The sequence below is a fragment of the Dermacentor andersoni genome, chromosome 10 (genome assembly GCF_023375885.2).
Source record: "Dermacentor andersoni chromosome 10, qqDerAnde1_hic_scaffold, whole genome shotgun sequence".
NCBI classification, from domain to species: domain Eukaryota; kingdom Metazoa; phylum Arthropoda; class Arachnida; order Ixodida; family Ixodidae; genus Dermacentor; species Dermacentor andersoni.
The window spans coordinates 7,030,913-7,051,845 of NC_092823.1; the positions used below are offsets into that span (position 1 = coordinate 7,030,913).

The following is a 20,933-nucleotide window of genomic DNA, read 5'->3' on the forward strand; positions in this document are numbered from 1 at the left end:
CGAGCCGTCGACGCCCCCTGCAAAAAATGATCCTGGACCACCCACAGCGCTTGCTCAGACAGCCAATCAGAGGCGCTTGTGCCCTCGTCGTGCAAGATAGCGAAAGTGCGAGTTGTCTCGCTGCTTTTCAGGTTCAATGTGTGTGCGTCTTGTGGGCCTTCTCCCGCATTGTTGCCGTGATGAAGCAGCAGAATTCGCCTTCCGTCGTGAAGCTCGAAATCATAAATTGGGTCGAACGTGGTGACAAGTCGGATGTCCCCGCAGAGTGCAAGATTCCAAGGAGCACTCTCAGCATGATCTTGAAAAATAAAGGGGTGATTAGGGCTAAAGCGGCCAAACTCGCGACCCGGTGCCCGTGGCGCTTGACGCATACGCACGGCCGTGTGCGAGTGGTACATCGGAAATTGCTTCAGCTGTGCCAGCTTCTGCGTGCTTGGTGATGACTGTAAATTTTGATGAATGCAACGAAGCCGTTGCTGGTGTTGCCAAATTTTGGAGCGAACTGTCAGAATTAGCCGTTGCTGGTGTTGCCAAATTTTGGAGCAAACTGTCAGAATTAGCCGTTGCTGGTGTTGCCGAATTTTGGAGCGAACTGTCAGAATTTCCGGAAGCTGTTGGCGAATCAACGGTGGACGAGTTCGTGAGTGCAAATGATGGTGTCGCGACCACGGCAGAGCCCGAAAATGAAGACTACATTGCCGACGTCGTACTGAGCACAAGTGAAATTGGGCACAATCAGGAAAGCAATGACGGTCCTTTGCCCATGTCCTCCGAAGTGATTGGTGCGCTTGCACTAGTCCGGTGCTTCTGCGCGAATGCAGAAGGTGGCGGCCTCAGCTGCTCCGACCGACTCCTTAGACAATGTGGAGAAGTGTGTGCGTCCCAGGCAGCGAAATTGCCCAAGCAGAAGAAAATGCAGGACTATTTCATGCGAAATTAAGCTAATTCCATCAATAAAGTGATTTTATAAATGGTATGTGCTTTTATGACATCCAATTATTTAGCAGGCTTACATCGAATTATGCTTTATATCGAACTGATAGGCGTATTTTTACGAGCCGATATAGCCAGGTTCGACTGTAGTGGGCTCCCTGGACGTGTAGATGGACTTTGCATGCAAGGAGGCAGTGGTGACACCAGTGGTTCTGGAAACTGTGCGTCATCAATCGTTGGTGTTCTTTGGGATGCGGTGCTCTGTGTTCATAAGGACGGTGTCCAAGTTCTGGCGTTGCCTGCCCGCATGTCTATGTCCATATTCCCCGGTAGGGATTCTTGTCTCACCGTTGCTTCTTGTACAGCTTCGTGGGGCACAGCGGACGATTGAGAGGCGTTCCACGTCTGGCCGTCCTAGAGGTGGAATGACCAACGACCTATGCGTTTCAGAATTTTTAGTGGAGCACCAAAACTGGGGGTGCCTTTCATTCCAGGTAGAGGACATTCGACACACACGTAGGCACCCACTTTAAATTTGGGCTCCCTGGCTGCTCTCCGCTTGTCTGAATATGCCTTGTTTCTTTGTTGGTAATCGTATACATGGCGCCGAAGTCTGCGGTTGGCTGGTCGATGACATCCTCGTATGACGTCCATGGAGCAACTATGCTGGGGACAGAGTAGTGGCGCTGTGTGGGGTGACGCGGTAAATACCCAGTGAGAAAAGGTTTATTGGCAGCGCCCAATGCGAAGGCACAGCGACCGGGAACGGCGAGGCAGCCCGAAGCACTGTCCAAACGGACACCAGCAATCAACAGCGCGAGCCGAAACGAGCCGCGCGTTGGCGATGCGGCTGTGCCGCGAGGCGCGTCTTCTTCTTCACAATCTCCCCTCGGACAAAAAGAGCCATCCTGGCGCCTTAAGAATCGGGAGGCAGAGGGTCGTGGTAGGGCTTGAGACGCGAGACGTGGACAATGTCACGTCCACGCCGGCGCAAATCTTCAGGTGGTGACAGTGGCTCAATTAGAAAATTCACCGGAGATGTTTGCTCCAAGACTCGGTAAGGCCCTTCGAATTTTGGGACGAGTTTCGAGGAAAGCCCCGGCGTTTGGAAAGGGACCGACAACCACACAAGAATGCCTGGAGCGTAGGTGGTGTTCGGAAGCGTGTCGATGCGGTTTTCTTTCTGGCGCTGCTGTTGCTCTGCCGTGAAGAAGCGCGCTAGCTGGCGGTATTCTGCGGCTTGTCGGGCGACGTCGGACACAGGTAGACACTCGGAGGCGTCAGGACGGTATGGAAGGAGCGTGTCGATGGTATGCGTAGGCTCGCGGCCATACAGGAGGAAGAAACGTGAAAATCCCGTAGTGGCCTGGATCGCGGTGTTGTACGCGAACGTGATGAATGGAAGGATGCGGTCCCAGTTACCATGATCAGATGCCACTTACATAGAGAGCATATCACCAAGTGTGCGGTTAAATTGCTCTGTGAGCCCGTTAGTCTGTGGATGGTATGCCGTGCTTGTCCGATGAATAATGTGGCATTCCGAAAGCAAACTTTCGACGACTTCGGAGAGGAAGGCGCGACCTCGATCGCTAAGGAGTTCTCGAGGTGCGCCGTGTCGAAGCACGAAGCGATGTAGGACGAAAGAGGCTACATTCCGCGCTGTAGCACTTGGTAAAGCAGCAGTTTCAGTGTAGCATGTCAGATGGTCAACAGCAACTACGATCCACCGATTGCCGTCTGGCGTCATAAGAAGCGGGCCGTATAGGTTGATGCCGACACGATCGAAGGGTGTGGCAGGGCACGGGAGTGGCTGCAAGGCACCAGACGGGCGTAAAGGCGGCGATTTGCGGCGTTGACAGTCAAGACAGCACCGAACAAACTTGTGTACAAAATTGTACATGCCGCGCCAGTAGTAGCGGTGGCGAATGCGTTTGTACGTCTTTAAGACTCCGGCATGGCCACACTGCGGATCGTTGTGGAAAGCGGCACATATTTGAGACCTTAAGCTGCGGGGAACCACCAGAAGCCACCGACGACCTTTAGGAGTGTAATTGCGTCGGTGCAGCAGCTGGTCGCGAATGGCAAAATGAATTGCTTGGCGTCGGAGGGTTCGGGATACAGGGATGGTCGATGATCCAGAAAGATAGTCGAAAAGAGAAGCGATCCACGGGTCACGACGTTGTGCGGTGGCAAAGGAGTCCATGTCGAGAGACGACACGGAATGTGCGGAAGATGTTTCGCAGGCCGAGTCTGGAGGTAAAGGTGAATGAGACAAGGCGTCTGCGTCAGAGTGTGAGCGCCCACTGCGGTATACGACGCGAATATCGTACTCCTGGATGCATAGTGCCCAACGGGCTAGGCGGCCAGTGGGATCTTTCAAGTTGGCGAGCCAACAAAGCGCATGGTGATCTGTGACCAAGTCGAATGGACGCCCGTACAGATATGGTCGGAACTTGCCAAGTGCCCATACTAAAGCCAAGCACTCTTTTTCGGTCACGCTGTAATTGGCCTCAGGCTTCGTAAGCGTGCGACTCGCATAGGCGACTACATATTCGGGGTAGCCCGGCTTTCGTTGGGCGAGGACGGCGCCGAGACCGACCCCGCTGGCATCTGTATGTACTTCAGTTGCAGCTGACGGGTCGAAATGGCGAAGAATAGGTGGGGAGATGAGAAGACGACGCAGCGTAGCGAAGGCGGAGTCACATGCAGATGACCAGCAGGAGAGGGCGGCGTCACCGCGTAGAAGCTGAGTCAATGGCGCCATGATCGATGCGAAATTTCGAACAAAGCGCCGGAAATATGAGCATAGGCCGACGAAGCTTCGAAGTTCTTTGATGGTCTGAGGCTTCGGAAACTCAGCAACTGCTCGAAGTTTTGCAGGATTGGGTAGAACGCCATGCTTGGACACAACGTGGCCTAAAATGGTAAGCTCTCGCGCGGCAAAGCGGCACTTCTTGAGGTTGAGTTGAAGGCCAGCATTCGTTAGACAGGTCAAAACTTGTCTGAGGCGGAGCAGGTGAGTAGGAAAATCAGGCGAGAAAACCACGACATCGTCGAGGTAACACAGACATATAGACCACTTGAGGCCATGCAGCGTGTTGTTCATAAGTCGTTCAAAGGTGGCAGGGGCGTTACAAAGCCCGAAAGGCATCACCTTAAATTCATATAAGCCGTCAGGCGTAATGAATCCGGTTTTCTGGCGATTGGCCGCAGCCATCGGGACCTGCCAGTACCCTGAACGCAAGTCAAGGGACGAGAAGAATTCTGCTCCCTGAAGACTGTCGAGGGCGTCGTCGATGCGCGGCAAAGGATAGACGTCTTTGCGCGTTACCTTATTTAACCGACAGTAGTCGACGCAAAAGCGAATAGATCTGTCCTTCTTGCGAACGAGAACGACAGGAGACGCCCAGGGACTGTGGGAAGGTTGAATAACGTCACGGCGCAGCATATCTTCGACTTGGGTGGTAATGACATGACGCTCTTCGGCGGAGACGCGGTACAGTCGTTGACGTAACGGCTGATGTGAACCGGTGTCAATATAGTGCTGCACTTCCGACGTGCGGCCCAGGCGAGGTTGTGAAACGTCGAATGAACTTCTAAATTTGTGCAGGAGATCGAGAAGGTCGGTGCGTTCGGCAGGTGTGAGGGTATCGGCGATGGCATTCGAGAACGCATGCCTGGACGTTTCCTCAAGCTCGGACATCGAAGACGGTTGGCCGGAGTCGACATAAAAAGAGTCTCCGGGGACGTCAACCAAAGACGAAGAGTCGAGGAGTTCCATGAAGCCAAGGCATTCACCCACGAGCAACGTAATAGGCGCACAGAGGGGATTGTAAAAGTATATATTGGTGCAGCCGCCAGCCATGTCAAGCGTCGCGAAGGGTAGTGGGAGAGATTTACGGCTCATGAAGACGTTGGACGGTGTGAAGAGGACCGTTGCGTCAGCGATGGCATCGCAAGAGACGGGTACGAGGGCGAAGGAGCCAGGTGGAATATCTGTGTCCTCGCGCATGGCAAGTTTAGAAGGGCGGTCGCAATCTTCGCCCAAGGGTGCGTCACAAGGGGAAAATACAACTTCAGCGTGTGCGCAGTCGATCACAGCTTTATGAATGGATAAGAAGTCCCATCCGAGGATGACGTCATGCGAGCAGGTGGGAAGAACAATACACTCGACGATGTAAACAATGCCGTGAATAAGCACACGTACAGTACAGGCTGCTTGCGGAGTGACGTGCTGCGCGCTTGCCGTACGAAGCGACAGTCCAGAAAGCGGCGTGGTCACCTTGCGCAGCGAACGGCACAGTTTGGCAGCTATCACAGGAACAGCTGCGCCGGTATCCACAAGAGCGAATGCAGGAACACCTTCTACACAAATTTCGACCACGTTAGCAGGAGAGGCGCGAGGACTTGGACAGTTCGAATGTGGCGCAATTCTTGCCTCTTGAACTGCGACGTTCAGTTTTCCTGGTCAGGTGGCGCGGGTCGCCGACGCATTGGGGAGAGCGAGCGTCGGCAAGGGGATGGCGAGCGACGCGAAGGAAATTCTGGGACGTCAGCACGAGCATAAGGTTGGGGGGAAGGAGCACCGTATTGGCGAGATGGCTGGCTGCCGTACTGGAAGGGCTGCGAGACGTCGCCGAGCGCTTGAGGGCGACGGCGGCAATATTGGGCGACGTGTCCGGGAGTGCAGCAAGAATAACAGATTGGTCGATTGTCAGGTGTCCTCCAAGGATTAGCTCGCGGTGCGGTCCAAGATGCAGCATGGGCTTCCGGTGTCAGCGGTTGGAACTGGGTCGCGAAAGACGCCTATGGAGGCCTGCGTACTGCCTGCGCGTACGTAAGAGGCGCGGCCACAGGCAGGACTGGCTGCGCATAGGTGATAGGCGTGGCGACAGGCTGCACTGCCAGCGCAGAGTTGAGATTCGCGGCTGCAGGCGGCTGATGGTGTGCGGAAGGGACAGCTTGGGCGACCTCTTCGGAAATGAGGGTGCGGAGCGTGTTTGGAAGACGGGAGGTGGGCTCCTGAGTGAAGGGGACTAAAGAAAGTTGGCGGGCAACTTCTTCACGCACGAAGTCCTTGACCCGCTGAAAGAATGAGGATGGGTCGTACATGTTGTCAAGGCTTGCCAACAATTCGTCGCTTCCCAGAGGACGTCGAGTCGAAGCGCGTTGCTTCCTTAACTCGTCGTAACTTTGGCATAGGCTGACAACTTCAGACACAGTGCGCGGATTCCTGGCTAGGAGCATCTGGAATGCGCCGTCATCGATGGCTTTCAGTATATGGCGAATTTGCACAGCTTCGGGCATTGCGGCGTTGACTCGTTTACAGAGGTCTACGACGTCTTCTATGTAGCTTGTGAACGTTTCTGCCGTCTGCTGTGCTCGGGCGCGCAAGCGTTGTTCGGCACGTAGCTTGCGAACAGCGGGTCGTCCGAACACTTCCGTAAAGGTTGTCTTGAAGACTGACCATGTGGGTACGTCACTTTCGTGGTTGTGAAACCACAGTTGGGCAACACAAGCCAGATAAAAGATGACGTGGGTTAACTTGGCTGGATCATCCCACTTGTTGTGTGCGCTCACCCGTTCATATGACGCAAACCAGTCTTCTACATCTTCGTCGTCTGCACCGCTGAAGATCTTGGGGTCCCGTTGTCGTGAAACGCCGGTGCAGGTGACGGACTGTGGCGTCGGTGCCGTTTGGGGTGAGCTGTCGGTCATGGCTGGCGGTAGCGTTCTTGATCTCAGCTCCAGGGTTTCAAGCGACGGGGTTTGAGTCCCAGCACCTCCACCAATTGAGAAAAGGTTTATTGGCAGCGCCCAATGCGAAGGCACAGCGACCAGGAACGGCGAGGCAGCCCGAAGCACTGTCCAAACGGACGCCAGCAATCAACAGCGTGAGCCGAAACGAGCCGCGCGTTGGCGATGCGGCTGTGCCGCGAGGCGCGTCTTCTTCTTCACACCAGGTATTCTGTAATGGTGGCCTTGATGGGTCGCTGCTCCAGCAGAGAGAGTTGCATATATGATTTAAGCATCCTGTTTAACCTTTCCACCGCACCATTGGCTTGAGGGTGGTAATCTGAAAAATGTCTAATACCCCTGTCCTCTAGGAAACACTCGAATTCACTTGACGTAAGTTGAAGTTGATCACCGTGCGGGAAGTGATGTCACTGCAGAACGCAATCTCTGGCCATCTGGAGAAGTAGTCCACCACCACAATGACAAACCGACAGTCAGTTGGTGCACGTTCAAACGGCCCCATGATGTCTATTGACACTTTGTCCCAGGGCCTGTCAGGCAGTGGGACAGGCTGAAGTGGTGCCTGTAAGTTCTTTGTGCACTTGTCTGAGGCTTGGCAAACAGTGCAACTTCGGATGGCGGTCTCCACTTGCTTGTCAAGACACGGCCACCAGTACCTTTACCTGATGCGTTGCTTGGTCTTGACTATTCCCGGGTGGGACTCGTAGGCTAAATGGATGAAAGTAGCAGTCAGCTTGGCAGGTACCACAACTTGTTCTGCGCGCCAAAGAAGCCCATCCACTACAGAAAGCTCCTCCCGTACATCATGGTAGGGTGTCAGTTCTGTCGGAAGTGTTTTCCGATTTGGCCATGATGACTGGATGTATTTCGTGACCTGCTGTAGCATGCCATCCTCAGCGGTAGCAACCCGATGATCCTCTAGATGTACACGCGATGTAACTAAAGACACACCCTCTTCATCTACTTGGAAGCCACCCTGTTTCTGGAACAGGTGTTCGGGACACGGCATCTGCTACTTGGTTGTGGGTTCCGCTGTGGTACTGGACTTTGAAGTTGTAGCGCAGGAGTCGTGTGGCCCACCTTGCGATACAAAGGGGCTGCTGTCCTGTACTCCCAGACGAGAGCAAGGCGACCAGAGCCTGGTGATCTGTCAATAGGGTGAACGGCTGGCCCCAGAGATAAATGTGCCACTTCTCACAGGCCCATAGACAGGCCCGGGCTTCACGCCCTCCAGCTGAGTACTTTCGTTCTGTCTCTGTTAATGTTTGCGATGCAAATGCCACAGTTCGCATGTGGGACCCCTCCACTTGTTGCAATACGGTGCCCAGACCGTATGCAGATGCATCTGTTCAGACAATGACGGGCAACGTTGGGTCGAACATTCGTAGGACCTTGTGGGATGCTAGGAGTCTTTTTATCCTTGTGAAACTTTTTTTAGCGGCATTGTCCCAGTCAAAGGTTACGTCTTTGCTTAGTACACAGCGCATTGGCTCTACCTCATCTGCCAGTCGTGGGACAAACTTGGCATAGTATTCATCTAGCCCTAAAAAACAGTGTAGCGTGGCAGCATCTGTAGGTGCAGGAGCCTTAAGGATCGCCTCAACCTTGTTCTGGAGTGGTGCTATACCCTCTGTGCTGACCCGATGTCCTAAGAAAGACAGCTCCGATGGTTTAAATACGCATTTCTCGTTGAGCTTGAGTCCAGCTTCTGCTATTCGTTCAAGGACTTGCTTCAGGTTCTGTGTGTGTTCGCTCTCAGTCTTCCCAAAAATTATTATGTTGTCCAAGTAGCACAAGACCCATTTGCAGCTTTCAAGAATCTTCGGCATGATCTGTTGGAATGCAGCCGGTGCTGACGCCAACCCGAAGCAGACCCTCTTGAACCTGAAAAGGCCCTCATGCGTAATGGACGCAGTTAGGTCTCTGCTTTCTGGGCGGAGCACAACTTGATAGTAGGCCGATGCCAGGTCCACCCTGGAGAAGCAGCGTGCTCCGTTGAGGGCATGGAGCAGTTCCTCCATCTGAGGCAAGGGAAAGCTGTCTGTTACTACAGCTCTGTTAGGCTCTCGTAAATTGATGCAGTCGAATGCTACCGTCTGCCTTGTGAGCTGCTACAATTGGAGAGACTTACTCGGAGGCGTTAATTCTCTCGATAACATCTGCTGCAAGTAGCTTCTTGATCTCGTCGGAGACCGACTGGCGGACAGAGAATGGTAGGGGCCTTAGCTTCTACGAGACCGGCGTGACCGAGTTTTTCATCGTGACCTTATGTTGCACGCCTTTGACAAGTCCCAAGCCAGGCAAAAACAAATGGCCAAACATGATCATGGTATTGGCGGCATACCAAATTTAGGAGGGCCTAGTGCTGCTTTTGGTGTGGCGTTTCGAGGTTGCAAACCGGGGCTCATGGCGGGAACTTCTGCATGTCCCTCCGTGGATAGGTGGCGGCAGCGCAATTCTTTTCCGATAATGCGAAGGTTGAGGGCTTGAACCGCATTCAGGCCGAGGAGAGGTGTCCCACATGGCATAACATGAAATGTTATCATGGCTGCTTTCCCTTTGTACCAGATTTGAGCGTGAAATACCCAGAGAATGGGAATTTTCCTGCGTGAGAAGTCCAACAGCGTGAGGTAGGAACTTGTCAGCTGTGCTTCGTGGCTAAACAGGCTCTGGAATAGATGCTCCCCCATAATGAACACGGCCGAGCCTGTGTCACCCAGGAACGTCATGGCATGCGCGTGCGTCATCGCAGTAACAGGTGCAGCCTTGACATCGATGTAGATGCCAGTGTGCTTTTCCATCCGGACCGCCAAAATGCTAATGACACTTGCAGCATCTTTTTCAGGTGCGATTTCGTGGACCTCGGCAGAGTACTATTCTCGTGGGCGGTGGGAGCTTCGACAAGCCCTCGGAAAGTGACCGCGGCATCCGCAGGCAAAGCATGTGCAGCTGTGAGCGGGACATGCTGATCGCAAGCAACTTGCGGTGCCGCAGTTTCCGCACAGTTGCAGTTCTGGTGCCCGGGGGAACGGCAGTGACAGCATTAAGATCAGGCGCGGATGTGGTGTGCATGTGTGAGCTGAAGTGGCGGTGACTCGGGGGGGCATGTGCCGCTATCGGGGTGATCCTCTCATCGGCCCTGTCCGGTTAGATTGTCCCGTAACTGCTGATAAATTCGGTGCACTGTACTGGTGAAGGCCTCGGATTCGCGTTGGGTCCGCTCACACAGAAGTGCTATCTGGACAGCGTGATCAAACATCAGTTTGTCACTCTCGAGCAACAATCTTTCCCGGAGCCGCAGGCATGTGACACCGGCTACAAACTGCTCCCACACGTTTTCGTCGGCTTGAGTGGCGAAATTTCAAAGAGCCGCCAACTCGCGAAGTCCGTGACAGGCTGCTCCTGCAGTTGGTGACACTCACGGAATCGATGGCGTTGCAGGCGAATGTTGCAAGGGGTGGCGAAATGCGTTGTTAGCATCTCGAAGGCCACGTCGTACTCATCGGGTAAGCATGGGGCTTCTGCGGTTGTGCTGTGCAGCAGCGTCTGCATCCCGGCAGTTGTGGCAGTTTCCGTGACGGCGGCTCCATGTGACGCGAGCGTGGCAGCGGCTGCGGCACTCTGTTGCTCTATCTTGGTTTGCAGCGTACTCGGCGGAAGTGTGTCGAAAATTCGCTGTCTTTTGGTCCCCAGACCGTGCAGCAAAAGAGCTTGGCGGTGGGGTGCGGATAGTTTGGTCACTCCGGATGCCAGTAAAAATGTCTCAAATAGGCGTATCTAGCGGGGCTATGGTACAGCCAGTGTGCCAGGGGTGTCAATGAATGGGGGCGGTGGCGAAATCCCGGTGGAAAACATCCTCGTCGCCAGAGTGTCGTGTTGCTAGCCCAGCGACACGGAGGCTGCACCACTGCCGGATCCATGCTGACAACAACCTTTATTTCGGTGAACATAACTTATATACAAGAGCGCTGTGGCGCCATCAGTTGCATGTGACCTGGGTCACGTCGGCAGTGCCATTTGTTGCGAAACACTACAGGAGTAAATCTTTGTTTTTCCAAATGAGAGAAAGCTGTGCTTCTGTATGAAAGAGGGAGGTGCGCGGTACTGTAACGGACTTTTCTTTTTTTAGGTCACACACGGCAAATGGGTGTGTGTTACAAATCGAGGGCATTAGAACCGAGTAAATATGGCACAATCCACTCAATGACAGTCACTCCAAAAAATGCCGGCACTGTCTGTCATCGTTAGGACAAAACAAAGTAGCATACACTTTTTGTTGCAGTGAGAGATAGTGGCACCATTACATTCCCTCAAATTACACACATTTTGTCTGGCATTACTGCAGACGGCCCAAACTTCTGATTTATTCTTGACAAAGCAGGTAGGTAGTGCATCGGAACATGGTTTTACAAATGCATGCATAAAGAAAAATGACAACCTTGAGCAAAATAGCTGAGTGCGAACAAGCACGTGGTTCTAGCCAGAGAGGTGGAGTAGACCTGGCATTCCCATTTATTTATTGATTTATTTATTCACTCATTCATTCATTCATTTAAGTCGCCTCACAGGCTGCAAGCATCAGAGCATTGTGGGAGGGGGGATTAGAAAGATAGGAGCAAAGTCAGGAGCATGAGTAACATGACTATACAACGCTTATTGATTGCTGGTACTGATCACTAAAACACATCTTTATACAATAGTTAATGACGCCTTATTTACAGAACATATGTTTACACATATCCACCTGCCTGGGTATTTAGGCCTAGTGTTGCAGTAATGCAGTAGTTGATGAAACCTTTTGAGAACAGTAAGTAAACCTACTGGTTCTGGCATTTTATGCATTAGTTACTTTTAATGTTGCTTAGTGTCCTTTAGACGCACTGTACACTCAACATTAAAAAGTGTTTATTACAGGCGTCAGTCTTCACATGTCTGCGTCATAATGAGCATGATTTGACACTGATTTCACACAAGTACTCAGAAGATTACATTAAAACCATCCATAATTTTGAAATGCCTAAGTACAAATAATTTGCATTTAATATATGTTTCATATACTGAACAGCCTATTTATTTAACTGAATCCTCAAGGTAGAAATGATATGGAGAAGAATGAAGTTCAACTTAGCAACAAAGTGCAAAAAATAAATGAAAGAAGCATGAAGCATACAGCAACACAAAGGGTCCACGTAAAAAAAAGACGAAGAAAATAATGAACGTTACGATACTGTCAAAAGATAAAAAAACAAGAGTTAAGACAGCCCAAGCATCTTTGCACTGTAGTGCAACAGGCGTACTCTACATTCCCCCCTCCAAACATTCTTTGTACGTACAGTAAACTGAAAAAGCTTAAGGACCACAGGATCTGAGAAATACCTCTACAGCCTTTGTAAGCAGCCTGGTATTGAAATTTACAGCCTGTATGCTTAGTACATGAGGACACCACAGTGTTGCATACATTTACTGGCTATGGTCATAAACTGCTTAGAAATAAAATGCTTTCTCAAATCCTGCAGTCCATAAGCTTTTTCAGCTCACTGTACATTTACTACTGACAAAGTTTAATGAGCACATTGCCATGCCACTGTCAGCAGATGCGACTCACATGTCTGGGCAGAAAAGAATCCGGTGCAGCGGCCTGTCACTTGACTCCACATGGAGCACGTCCTGTGCGGGCTTTCGGATGTCACGCATTGCCAGGGCTCCAGACAGCAGGCCAACAGCATAGCTGCTAGCACTCAGAGGCTGCCAGTCCAGTGTAGTTGGGCCGCAGGAACCCTCCCCTGTGCAACAATATATGCACTTGTCAATGGGGCTGCCACGTTTTAGATTTTTGACATTTGCTCTGCCCCTCCACAGTGAACCATATCAGTTTCTGCTTACAACTGCCAATATGCCAGCACCACTTTCGCCTGCTCCGGCCACAGAGTCTCGAGTGACCACATCCACTAACCCAACCCCAAGCAGAGCCGCAGAGCATGCACAGCTTTAGTGACTTGTGCGAGCCAGAACACTTGTAACATGAAGCAGTATGCTTCATAGAGCTAAATAAAGAGTATTTAAAAGACATAAGAGGGCTATTCAGCATCGGCTTTTGACTCTTCACCAGCTGCATGGCCCATCATCATTGCCATCGCAAGCAACCACGGATATCCATGGGACATCTGCCATGAGTCTGAATCTCCATCCATCTGGATATCCGTCACGAACGAGCATAGGAAGTAGAAGAAATGTAAATATTCAGCTTGGATGTACTCTGGACATCCGATCAGGATGTTCGGGGGACATCCTGTTTTCAACTTCCACTGGCTGTACATAAATAGGCATGCCTAGGACATACATAAGTTGAGACATGGGTTGATGTGCTATATGAAACAAAAATAAAGTTGGAAATTCTAGAGGCTCGTAATTTATTTATATTATGCGAAGCATATTAACGTAGGTTTCGGGCCTTCGCACGACGCCCGGCGGTGGCCACCATTGACCTTCAAGTGACCTTCAAGTAGGTCACGTGACATGACGTCACACCGGCTGCATATGGGGCCTCATATCGCGCCGTCGGTCGCCTCCCGGCGGTGGCCACCATTGACCCTGAAGTGAGATCACATGATGTGACGTCACGTGATGACGTCACACCGGCTGCAGATGGGGCCTCATATCGCGCCGTCGGACGTCGCCCGGCGGAGGCCTCCACGCTTCGGTTCGCGCCGTCGCGCGCGAAGCGGCGGCGGCGCCACCATCGCTGCATCACATGATATGTGACGTCACACCAGGGATGAAGCGGCGCGCGCCCGCCGTCGCGTCAGTCTCTGTGCCCGCAACCGCGCCAGCCTCTTTGCGCCGGGCGTGTATGCGGTCAAGATGCCTCCAAACGCTAAGGATACGCTAAGGTTAAGCCCAGTGGATGCTTCGCATCCACTTGGCTTAAACTTGATAAACCCCTAATTTTTTTCATTTGCACTCTACCAGAAACATAATCAGAGTTATTTTTGCAACGCAAAACGAGTAACTGAGATATCCTGGCAACATAAGACACCAATTATGCGCATTATAATATTTGTACAAACCCACTATAGCATTGCAAAATTTTTCTCCCTGCAGCAACTGGCAATATTTAATTACATTACATAGACAAGTGCAATTACACTTAGAAACATGCTTATGGAAAACTAGCAGAATATTGAATCACCCACTTGAAGCCACTAATTTTGCAACATGGAGCAAGTACACTCAAACTATCCATAACTGCGGAAAGGTCGATTATGAGCCCCTGCATACACTGCCCCCCAACTTGTCACTGGGACACATTAAATTATATTCTTGAATTTAACATGCCAAACTATGATGTAATCATGGATATGCCATAGTGGAGACTCGTGATTATAATTGTGACAACCTGGGGTTCCTTAGCATGCACCTATATCTAAGTACAGGAGTGTTTTTTGCATTTCATGCCCATTAAAGGGTCCCTCACCAGGTGGCCATTTCGAGCTGACAAGTGCAGAGCATGCAATGTGGGCTAACGATCGTGTTTGCAAAGAATTACATCGCTATGTGGCACGGAAAGGTCTGAAATTTCAATCCAAACGCCATTTTCCCTTTTCTTCAAGGCGACCGCGCTTCAAGCCGGACGGTGATGTACTCATGTCCCTGTGCCTATGTACTCGCGTCCACAGTGTGACGTTGCTTGTGGTGACACATGATTTGAGAATTATTCAAGGCGACATCGGTTATTGTATGATCTGTTGCTTGAATTGGCGAATTGAAGTTTAGAGATATAATAAAGCACACAAACAGAATGTCTATGTGTTCTTTGATTTACTTCGCACTGAAGCAAGACACATGTACTTCTGCTTCATCTGCTTGTTCTCACGATCGTGTAGTCAGGTGCGCAGGTACCGAAGCTGTACCATTTTCTACCGTGTTCCAGCACGTGATCATGCTCTGCGATCAGCTTGTTTTGCCTCAGTATTCGTGTAGCACTGAATTATACCGCTAGTCATGTGTCCTTGTGTACAGCGTGCAAAATTGTTCGCTGCGCGAAGCCAGACAATCAGAACAGCTTCCGTGCAATGCTGTCAACAAAAGTGCGCAGCGCCGCAAAAGAAAAAAAAAAGAAAAGAAACGAAGGCGGGGCCCGTGACATATGCGTCACGCGATCCTTGAGGTCCGGTATGGGAGAATGCAAAGAAGGAATTTTGCTTCCAGAGGCTAGAGACAGGGCAAGTGGAGCTCGCTTCCTCAAATCATGGGTTCGCGTCAATGAAATATTTTTATCTCGGCTATTAATGAGCTGATTTGAAAAATTTTTGCAGCAGAACACTCCTTAGAGGACACATAACTTCCAGTGTATAACAAAAATTTGCTATGAGGCCTGGTGAGGGGCCCTTTAAAATTTGGCCACCGTGGCCTGAATCGAACCTGCAAACTCGAACTCAGCAACGTAACAGATTTCTAAGGCTATGCTTTCACTGGCTGCTTGAATTACAGAAGCAAAAAATACATCACAGATGCCATGTAGTAGCAGGAAATCTCTAAGACCATATGCTTTTGCTACCTGAATCCAGCAGAAGCTATTTCGGGAGCTGAAAACACGTCACAGACATTTCAGTAGAACTTGAGTTTGACCTAGTTGGTGTTTACTGCATATCATATTGACTGCTAATAAAGACCAGGACAAGGGAACCAAACACAAAAAGACAACACGGGTGGTAACTTTCAACTGATTTATTCATGGTAACATGTAGCAACACAGAGACAAATGTAACATGCACAGAAGTAGCAACAAGAACACTCTTCAGCCTAGTGGGGCAACCACTTATAAAAAAATCTATCTCCAATTGAAACAACCTAATGGAAGTATCACTAACACAGTCTTGGCCCTTGTTTTTTATGTGATATGCCTCTATCAGTTAGCGTGCAGTCTGGTCCTGGCTTCTCCTCCAGATTCTTTATCTCCTTGAAAAGTGGTTGACAGGGTCAGGCATTGCAGTGCACCGGCAAGTGCGCCAATTCATCTTTATAGTTAACTTTTGTTTATAGTCCCTGGCTTGATCATTCAGGCACCGTACCGTCTGCCTTATGTAAGACTTCCCACATGCTGGGGGGATTTCATACACAACTACATTGCATTTGGCGTACAGCTTGGCATGGTTCTTGCCACAGCCTTACCTTCCTTTAAGATCACTGGACGTGCGAGGGCAGAGCCGCACCAGCTTAGAAGGGGCAGAAAAGACAAGGGCGACTCTAATCCTGCCTGCCACTTTCCTTAGGTTGTGAGTGACCCTGTGAACATACGATACCACTTCAGGTCTTACGGTCATGGTATTCGTCCTCACCCTTACTTTGCACCTACATCCCGTTACCTTCTGCGGGAGGGTTTCCACCACTGGCATTACCATAGAGTCAGAGAACCCTGCCATCTTAAGACAGGAAACCTGATTGTTAAATGCAAGCTGCATCATGTGCACACACAAATTTCGGAAAGCCAATTCTAAACAGAGCATTACTACTCCTCATTACAATCTTTGATGGGAAGAGTCATATCGCACCGAACCCTTCTGTGCCCGAAGGAAGTACTGCCAGCATTTAGCAAAGGAAATGCCTAGGTCTAAAAAATGCAGGAAATTTTCAAGTGGAAGTTCGTGAAAGGTATGTTTGATGTTAAAGCCTCTGAGGCACTGAAGACGTATTTTAAACCTATTAGAAACTCTAAGCCAGAGTAAAAAGCAAGGTTGTAAGAATGTGCAAGTTCTTTAATCCTGATAGATTAGCTAGCATCATCAGTGGCGCTTTGGGCACAGCATTAAGTGTTTTCTTTACTGAGAAGACAAGCCCAGCATTCCATTCAGGACAATCGTTAGAGCATGGAACATGGCAGGTTCAAGTCAGCTGCTTCATTTTAAAGAGTTTCAGGACCCTTGTTATATACGATCTCTTTTTTACAAAAAGCTCTCACAATGTTGTTGACTGTCCAAGGGCTAACCGGGACATAGGCCCGGCCTTTTCAGTAGGTGTAGAAGATCTTTTTTACTCCATTCCGTATAAAAATCTGTTTGTCGCGGTCAAGATGTGTATTGAAGCAAATGGCACTACTCCCTTCCAGAACGCAGCTGGTATCTCGGTGAAAGACCTTTTAGCGCTTTTAGAAACTTATCTTAATAGCCCTTTTATCAGTTTTGACGAAGGGTTTTCTGCAGAAACATGGAATTTGCATTGGCTCTTGCATTGTGCTTCTTTCGTGCAACATTTTTTTAGCTGTCATAGACTTTATGTCATAGCTGTCATAGACTTTATGAGGTGTTTGGGGGAGCGTTTTTAAAGATTTTGAAAGTTTTTAGAAGTATGGATGACTTCTTTAATGTTTTTAATGGACAAGGCAGTTTAACTACTTGTGATAGCATTTGAGCCATTTAGGACAACTCAAAGGGCTTTCTTCTACTCACCAACTTCCACTTGAAAACTCCCTGCATTTTTTAGACCTAAGCATTTCCTTTACTAAAGGCCATGCTGGCAGTACCTCCGTCAGGCAATGAAGGGTTTGGTGCCATATGACTTCTCCCAAAGATTGTAAAACGAGGAGTAGCAATGCTCTGTTTACAATCGGCTCTCCAGAAGTCGTGCGTGCACAGGCTGCCACTTGCAACAATCAGATTTCCCGTCTTAATATGGCAGTGTTCCCTGAGTGAATGGTAACACCACTGGCAGAAACCCTGCTGCAGAAGGTAAAAGGATGTAAGAGCAAAGCAAAAGTGAGGACGTCTACTATGGCCGTAAGAACTGAAGTGGTACCATATGGTTACAGAAGGATGAAAGAAGTGAGAGAGGAAGAAGATAGCGAGACGCTGGCTGCTGCATGTTGTTACTAGTCAGGCATTTTAACCCCACTGACTCTGCTTGCATATACATTGTAAATACAGTCTTATGCTCCCAACATCCCCGTAACATATTGGTGGAGGTGCGGGGTACCACGGCTGGAAACGGAGCTCCGATGTAGACGTCGCATCACCGTCCTCAGCATAGCATGAATGACAGTGAGCACTCAGGATCAACATTGTTGGCGCCTCCAACGTCAACATCACCCGCTACGTTGCTGTTCACTTCGGTTGTGGTTGAACAACCCAAGGATCCCTGAACTTTCTGCGGGACTGATGGCGCTGACGTTGAAGAGTGGGTAGCTATGTACGAACGTGTGAGTGGAATCAACAGATGGGACCTTACGCTTATGCTAGCTAATCTGTTGTTCTACCTAAGAGGCACGGCAAAGGTGTGGTTTGAAAACCATGGAGGAGCTGACCAGCTGGGACCAATGCAAGGAGAGGTTAACAGAGTTGTTTGGCAAACCAGCCGGCCTTAAAATTTCCGCAAAGCAGAAACTGGCCCCTCGTGCCCAATCCCCCACAGAGTCCTATGTTTTGTATATCCAGGACGTGCTGGCGCTTTGTCGTAAAGCTGATCACGACATGACAGGCTGAGAAGGTAGGGCATGTGCTAAGGGAATTGCTGATGACACCTTTATTCTGCTCATGTGCAAAAGCTGCTCTACAGTTGATGCTATCATCAGATTGCTGACAATTGGAGCAGGCCAAAAGCCGATGCGTCCTGCACCCATTCACCAGACTTCCCAATACTACCGCAATGTCGAAGTGTGAAGATCAGCCAACACAGCAGCATGCGTCGCCATCAGAGGACGTGGTGTGAATCGTTCAGCGTGAACTGGAAGCGATGGCGCCCGCAGCTTTCTGTTCGCGTAGCCCTGATGCTACCCCTTTTTCAGTTCCCCTCGTGCACGCCATCGTTCCACAGGAACATTAAAACTTTGGCCTACATTCTGTCTGTGCTGTCACCCACCCCAGAGCCAACGAACGCTTCTACTATTTTCGCTTCACCCCGACGCTTATCTCCCCGTTATCACAATCTGACTGAGTGGAAAACCGTTGACGACCAGCTGATATGTTTCACCTGTCGCCACATTGGTCATGTTGCCAGATACTGTCGCAACTCATGGCCCTCAACACCTCGCACGCCGACCAACCTGAGCCGTTTTAATGGAAATGCCCGTAATGTTTTGCCCACTGCCGAGTATAACAGTGCTGACAACTCCGCTAGGGACAGGTGGTACAGTCACTCACCATTGCTGCGCCGACACCAGTCTCGCTCACCGCAAACACGTCACCCATCTTCCCGTTTGCCGCAGCCACGTCGCCTTTCGTCCCCTGGAGCTTTTGGCCGCACCCTTTTGGAAAACTAAGAAATGCAGCCCTCGGAGGTGGTGCTGCATTGCCCACTACTGCAGCAAATACTCTGTCTGTGCCCATAAAGAGAAGTGTAATTGATGTTAAAATAGACGGCTTACCTGTCCAAGCACTCGTCGACAATGAAGCCCACGTATCCGTGAGGAGCGCTAGCCTACGTAGACGTTTGAAGAAGGTCCTCACCTCAGCGGTTGCCCGAGTGCTTTGTGTGGCTGACGGCAGCATGCTGGTTGTACTTGGAATGTGTACTGCACGGATGGTATAGCCCGCCACCCTATTTCTGTTCTCTGTGCTGTGATCGACAACTGCCCTCACGACATTATCCTTGGATTGGACTATTTATCCCATCATTCCGCTCTCATCGACTGCGCAACCGGCGTCCTTCAGTTGGAACTGCCTCAAGTCGCCAATGTTCCGAGCACCGTTCCATCGCATTTTATGTTCGCTTCAAAATGTGCGTCTGTCACGTTGCTTTCACTGCACAGCCACGGATTCCCGACGGTGAATATGTCTTTCGCCCCATCATCGTGTTTTGAACTGCAACATTGCTTTTCCGCTTCTGAATTTCAGCCTGGGCCCTCAAGTGCTTCCAGCCGGCATGTTCTTGGCCAGCGTTTCTACGTTTCTAATCCTTCCAAATTCGACAGTGAAAGTCTGAATGCCAAGAGTTCTTTCTTAGCAACAATTGCAGCTCACAGCGCCAGTTCCCTAACGGATGACTTGGCGAAGATGATTGCACCTGACTTCACCTCTGCACAGGCCATTGACATACATCTCCTCGAATCGTACCTTGACACCTTTGATTTCGGCGACAAGCCTTTAGGACAAACATATTGTTACGAATGATGTTTATTTACAGGGTAAAATGAGGTCCGAGATGGAAGCTACAGGCCAGGCCCAGCCGGCGCACAGTACCTCGAGATCACGCGCGCACACTCTACTTCTTTCTCTGCCTCAGTCGCGCACTGCTGCGACATTTTCCCCGAGGGCAGACGAAGCTCGCCGAGCGAATTAAAGGGACCCGTGACTGTACTGCTTGAGTCTGGCCATGTGAACAACTTGCGTCGCACATGAACGCCTATTACTTGCCGTCACTTTGGCGACGACATAGTTCACATCACTCAAGCGGCTGAGTATAACGAATTGTCCGGTGTAAGTGGCGAGAAACTTGCGGTACAATCCCTTTTTGCGAACAGGTGTCCACAACCAAACACAATCACCGGGAGTAAAGCTGACGGGGATATGCCGCGCATCATAGCGAATCTTGCTGTTGCCTTGTGAGGACAACGTCCTAAGATGCGCAAATCGACGTGCTTCCTCAGCACGACGCAGAGTTTGGGCGATGCAAGGATGTTCTTAGCACGATAAAGGTAAAATAGTGTCCAGAAAGCTCTGGGGAGCGCGTGCGTACAGCAAAAAGAACGGCGCATATCAAGTAACTTCGTGCTTGGCACTATTGTACGCGTACATTACAAAAAGTAAGACGGCGTCCCAATTCCTGTGGTCAGCAGCGACATACATTGATAACGTTGGTAAGGGTTCGATTCGTCCGCTCCGTGAGGCCATTGGTTTGCGGGTGGTAAGGAGTGGAATGCCGATATGCAGAACCACAAAGCCGTAAAAGTTCTTCAACGGCGTCGGCGGTGAATTGCCGTCCACGGTCACTGATGACAACCAGGGGAGCGCCGTGACAGAGTACGACGTGATGCAACAAAAATGAAGATACATTTGCTGCAGTGGCGGATAGAAGTGCCGCCGTTTACGTGTAGCGACTAAGATAATCTACGCATACTATAATCCAGCGGTAGCCAGCTGACATTTCTTCGACCTGCTCGGTGATGACTTTTCTCTTTGAAGGTGAAACGTGGTAGGGCTGCACCACAGCCTCCGACGGTCATCGTTTTCGGTGCATTGTGCCAGCATGATCCTGCCATCTTTAGCGGCACCGATGATCATGACGTGGAGGATTCGTTGTCATCTTATGAAAGG

General features: G+C 50.4%; 1 protein-coding gene across 4 annotated transcripts in view; it reads right to left on the bottom strand.

Moving 5' to 3' along the window:
- The window catches only part of LOC126519689 (methylosome protein WDR77-like), a 262,463-nt gene that overhangs the window by 26,486 nt on the left and 215,044 nt on the right, over window positions 1-20,933 (bottom strand). For all 4 annotated transcript variants that reach the window (XM_055065356.2, XM_050169051.3, XM_072284883.1 and 1 more), the window contains one exon: window positions 12,296-12,473. In XM_055065356.2, the coding sequence (XP_054921331.1) occupies window positions 12,296-12,473 (178 nt within the window). The remainder of the gene's footprint in view (window positions 1-12,295; window positions 12,474-20,933) is intronic.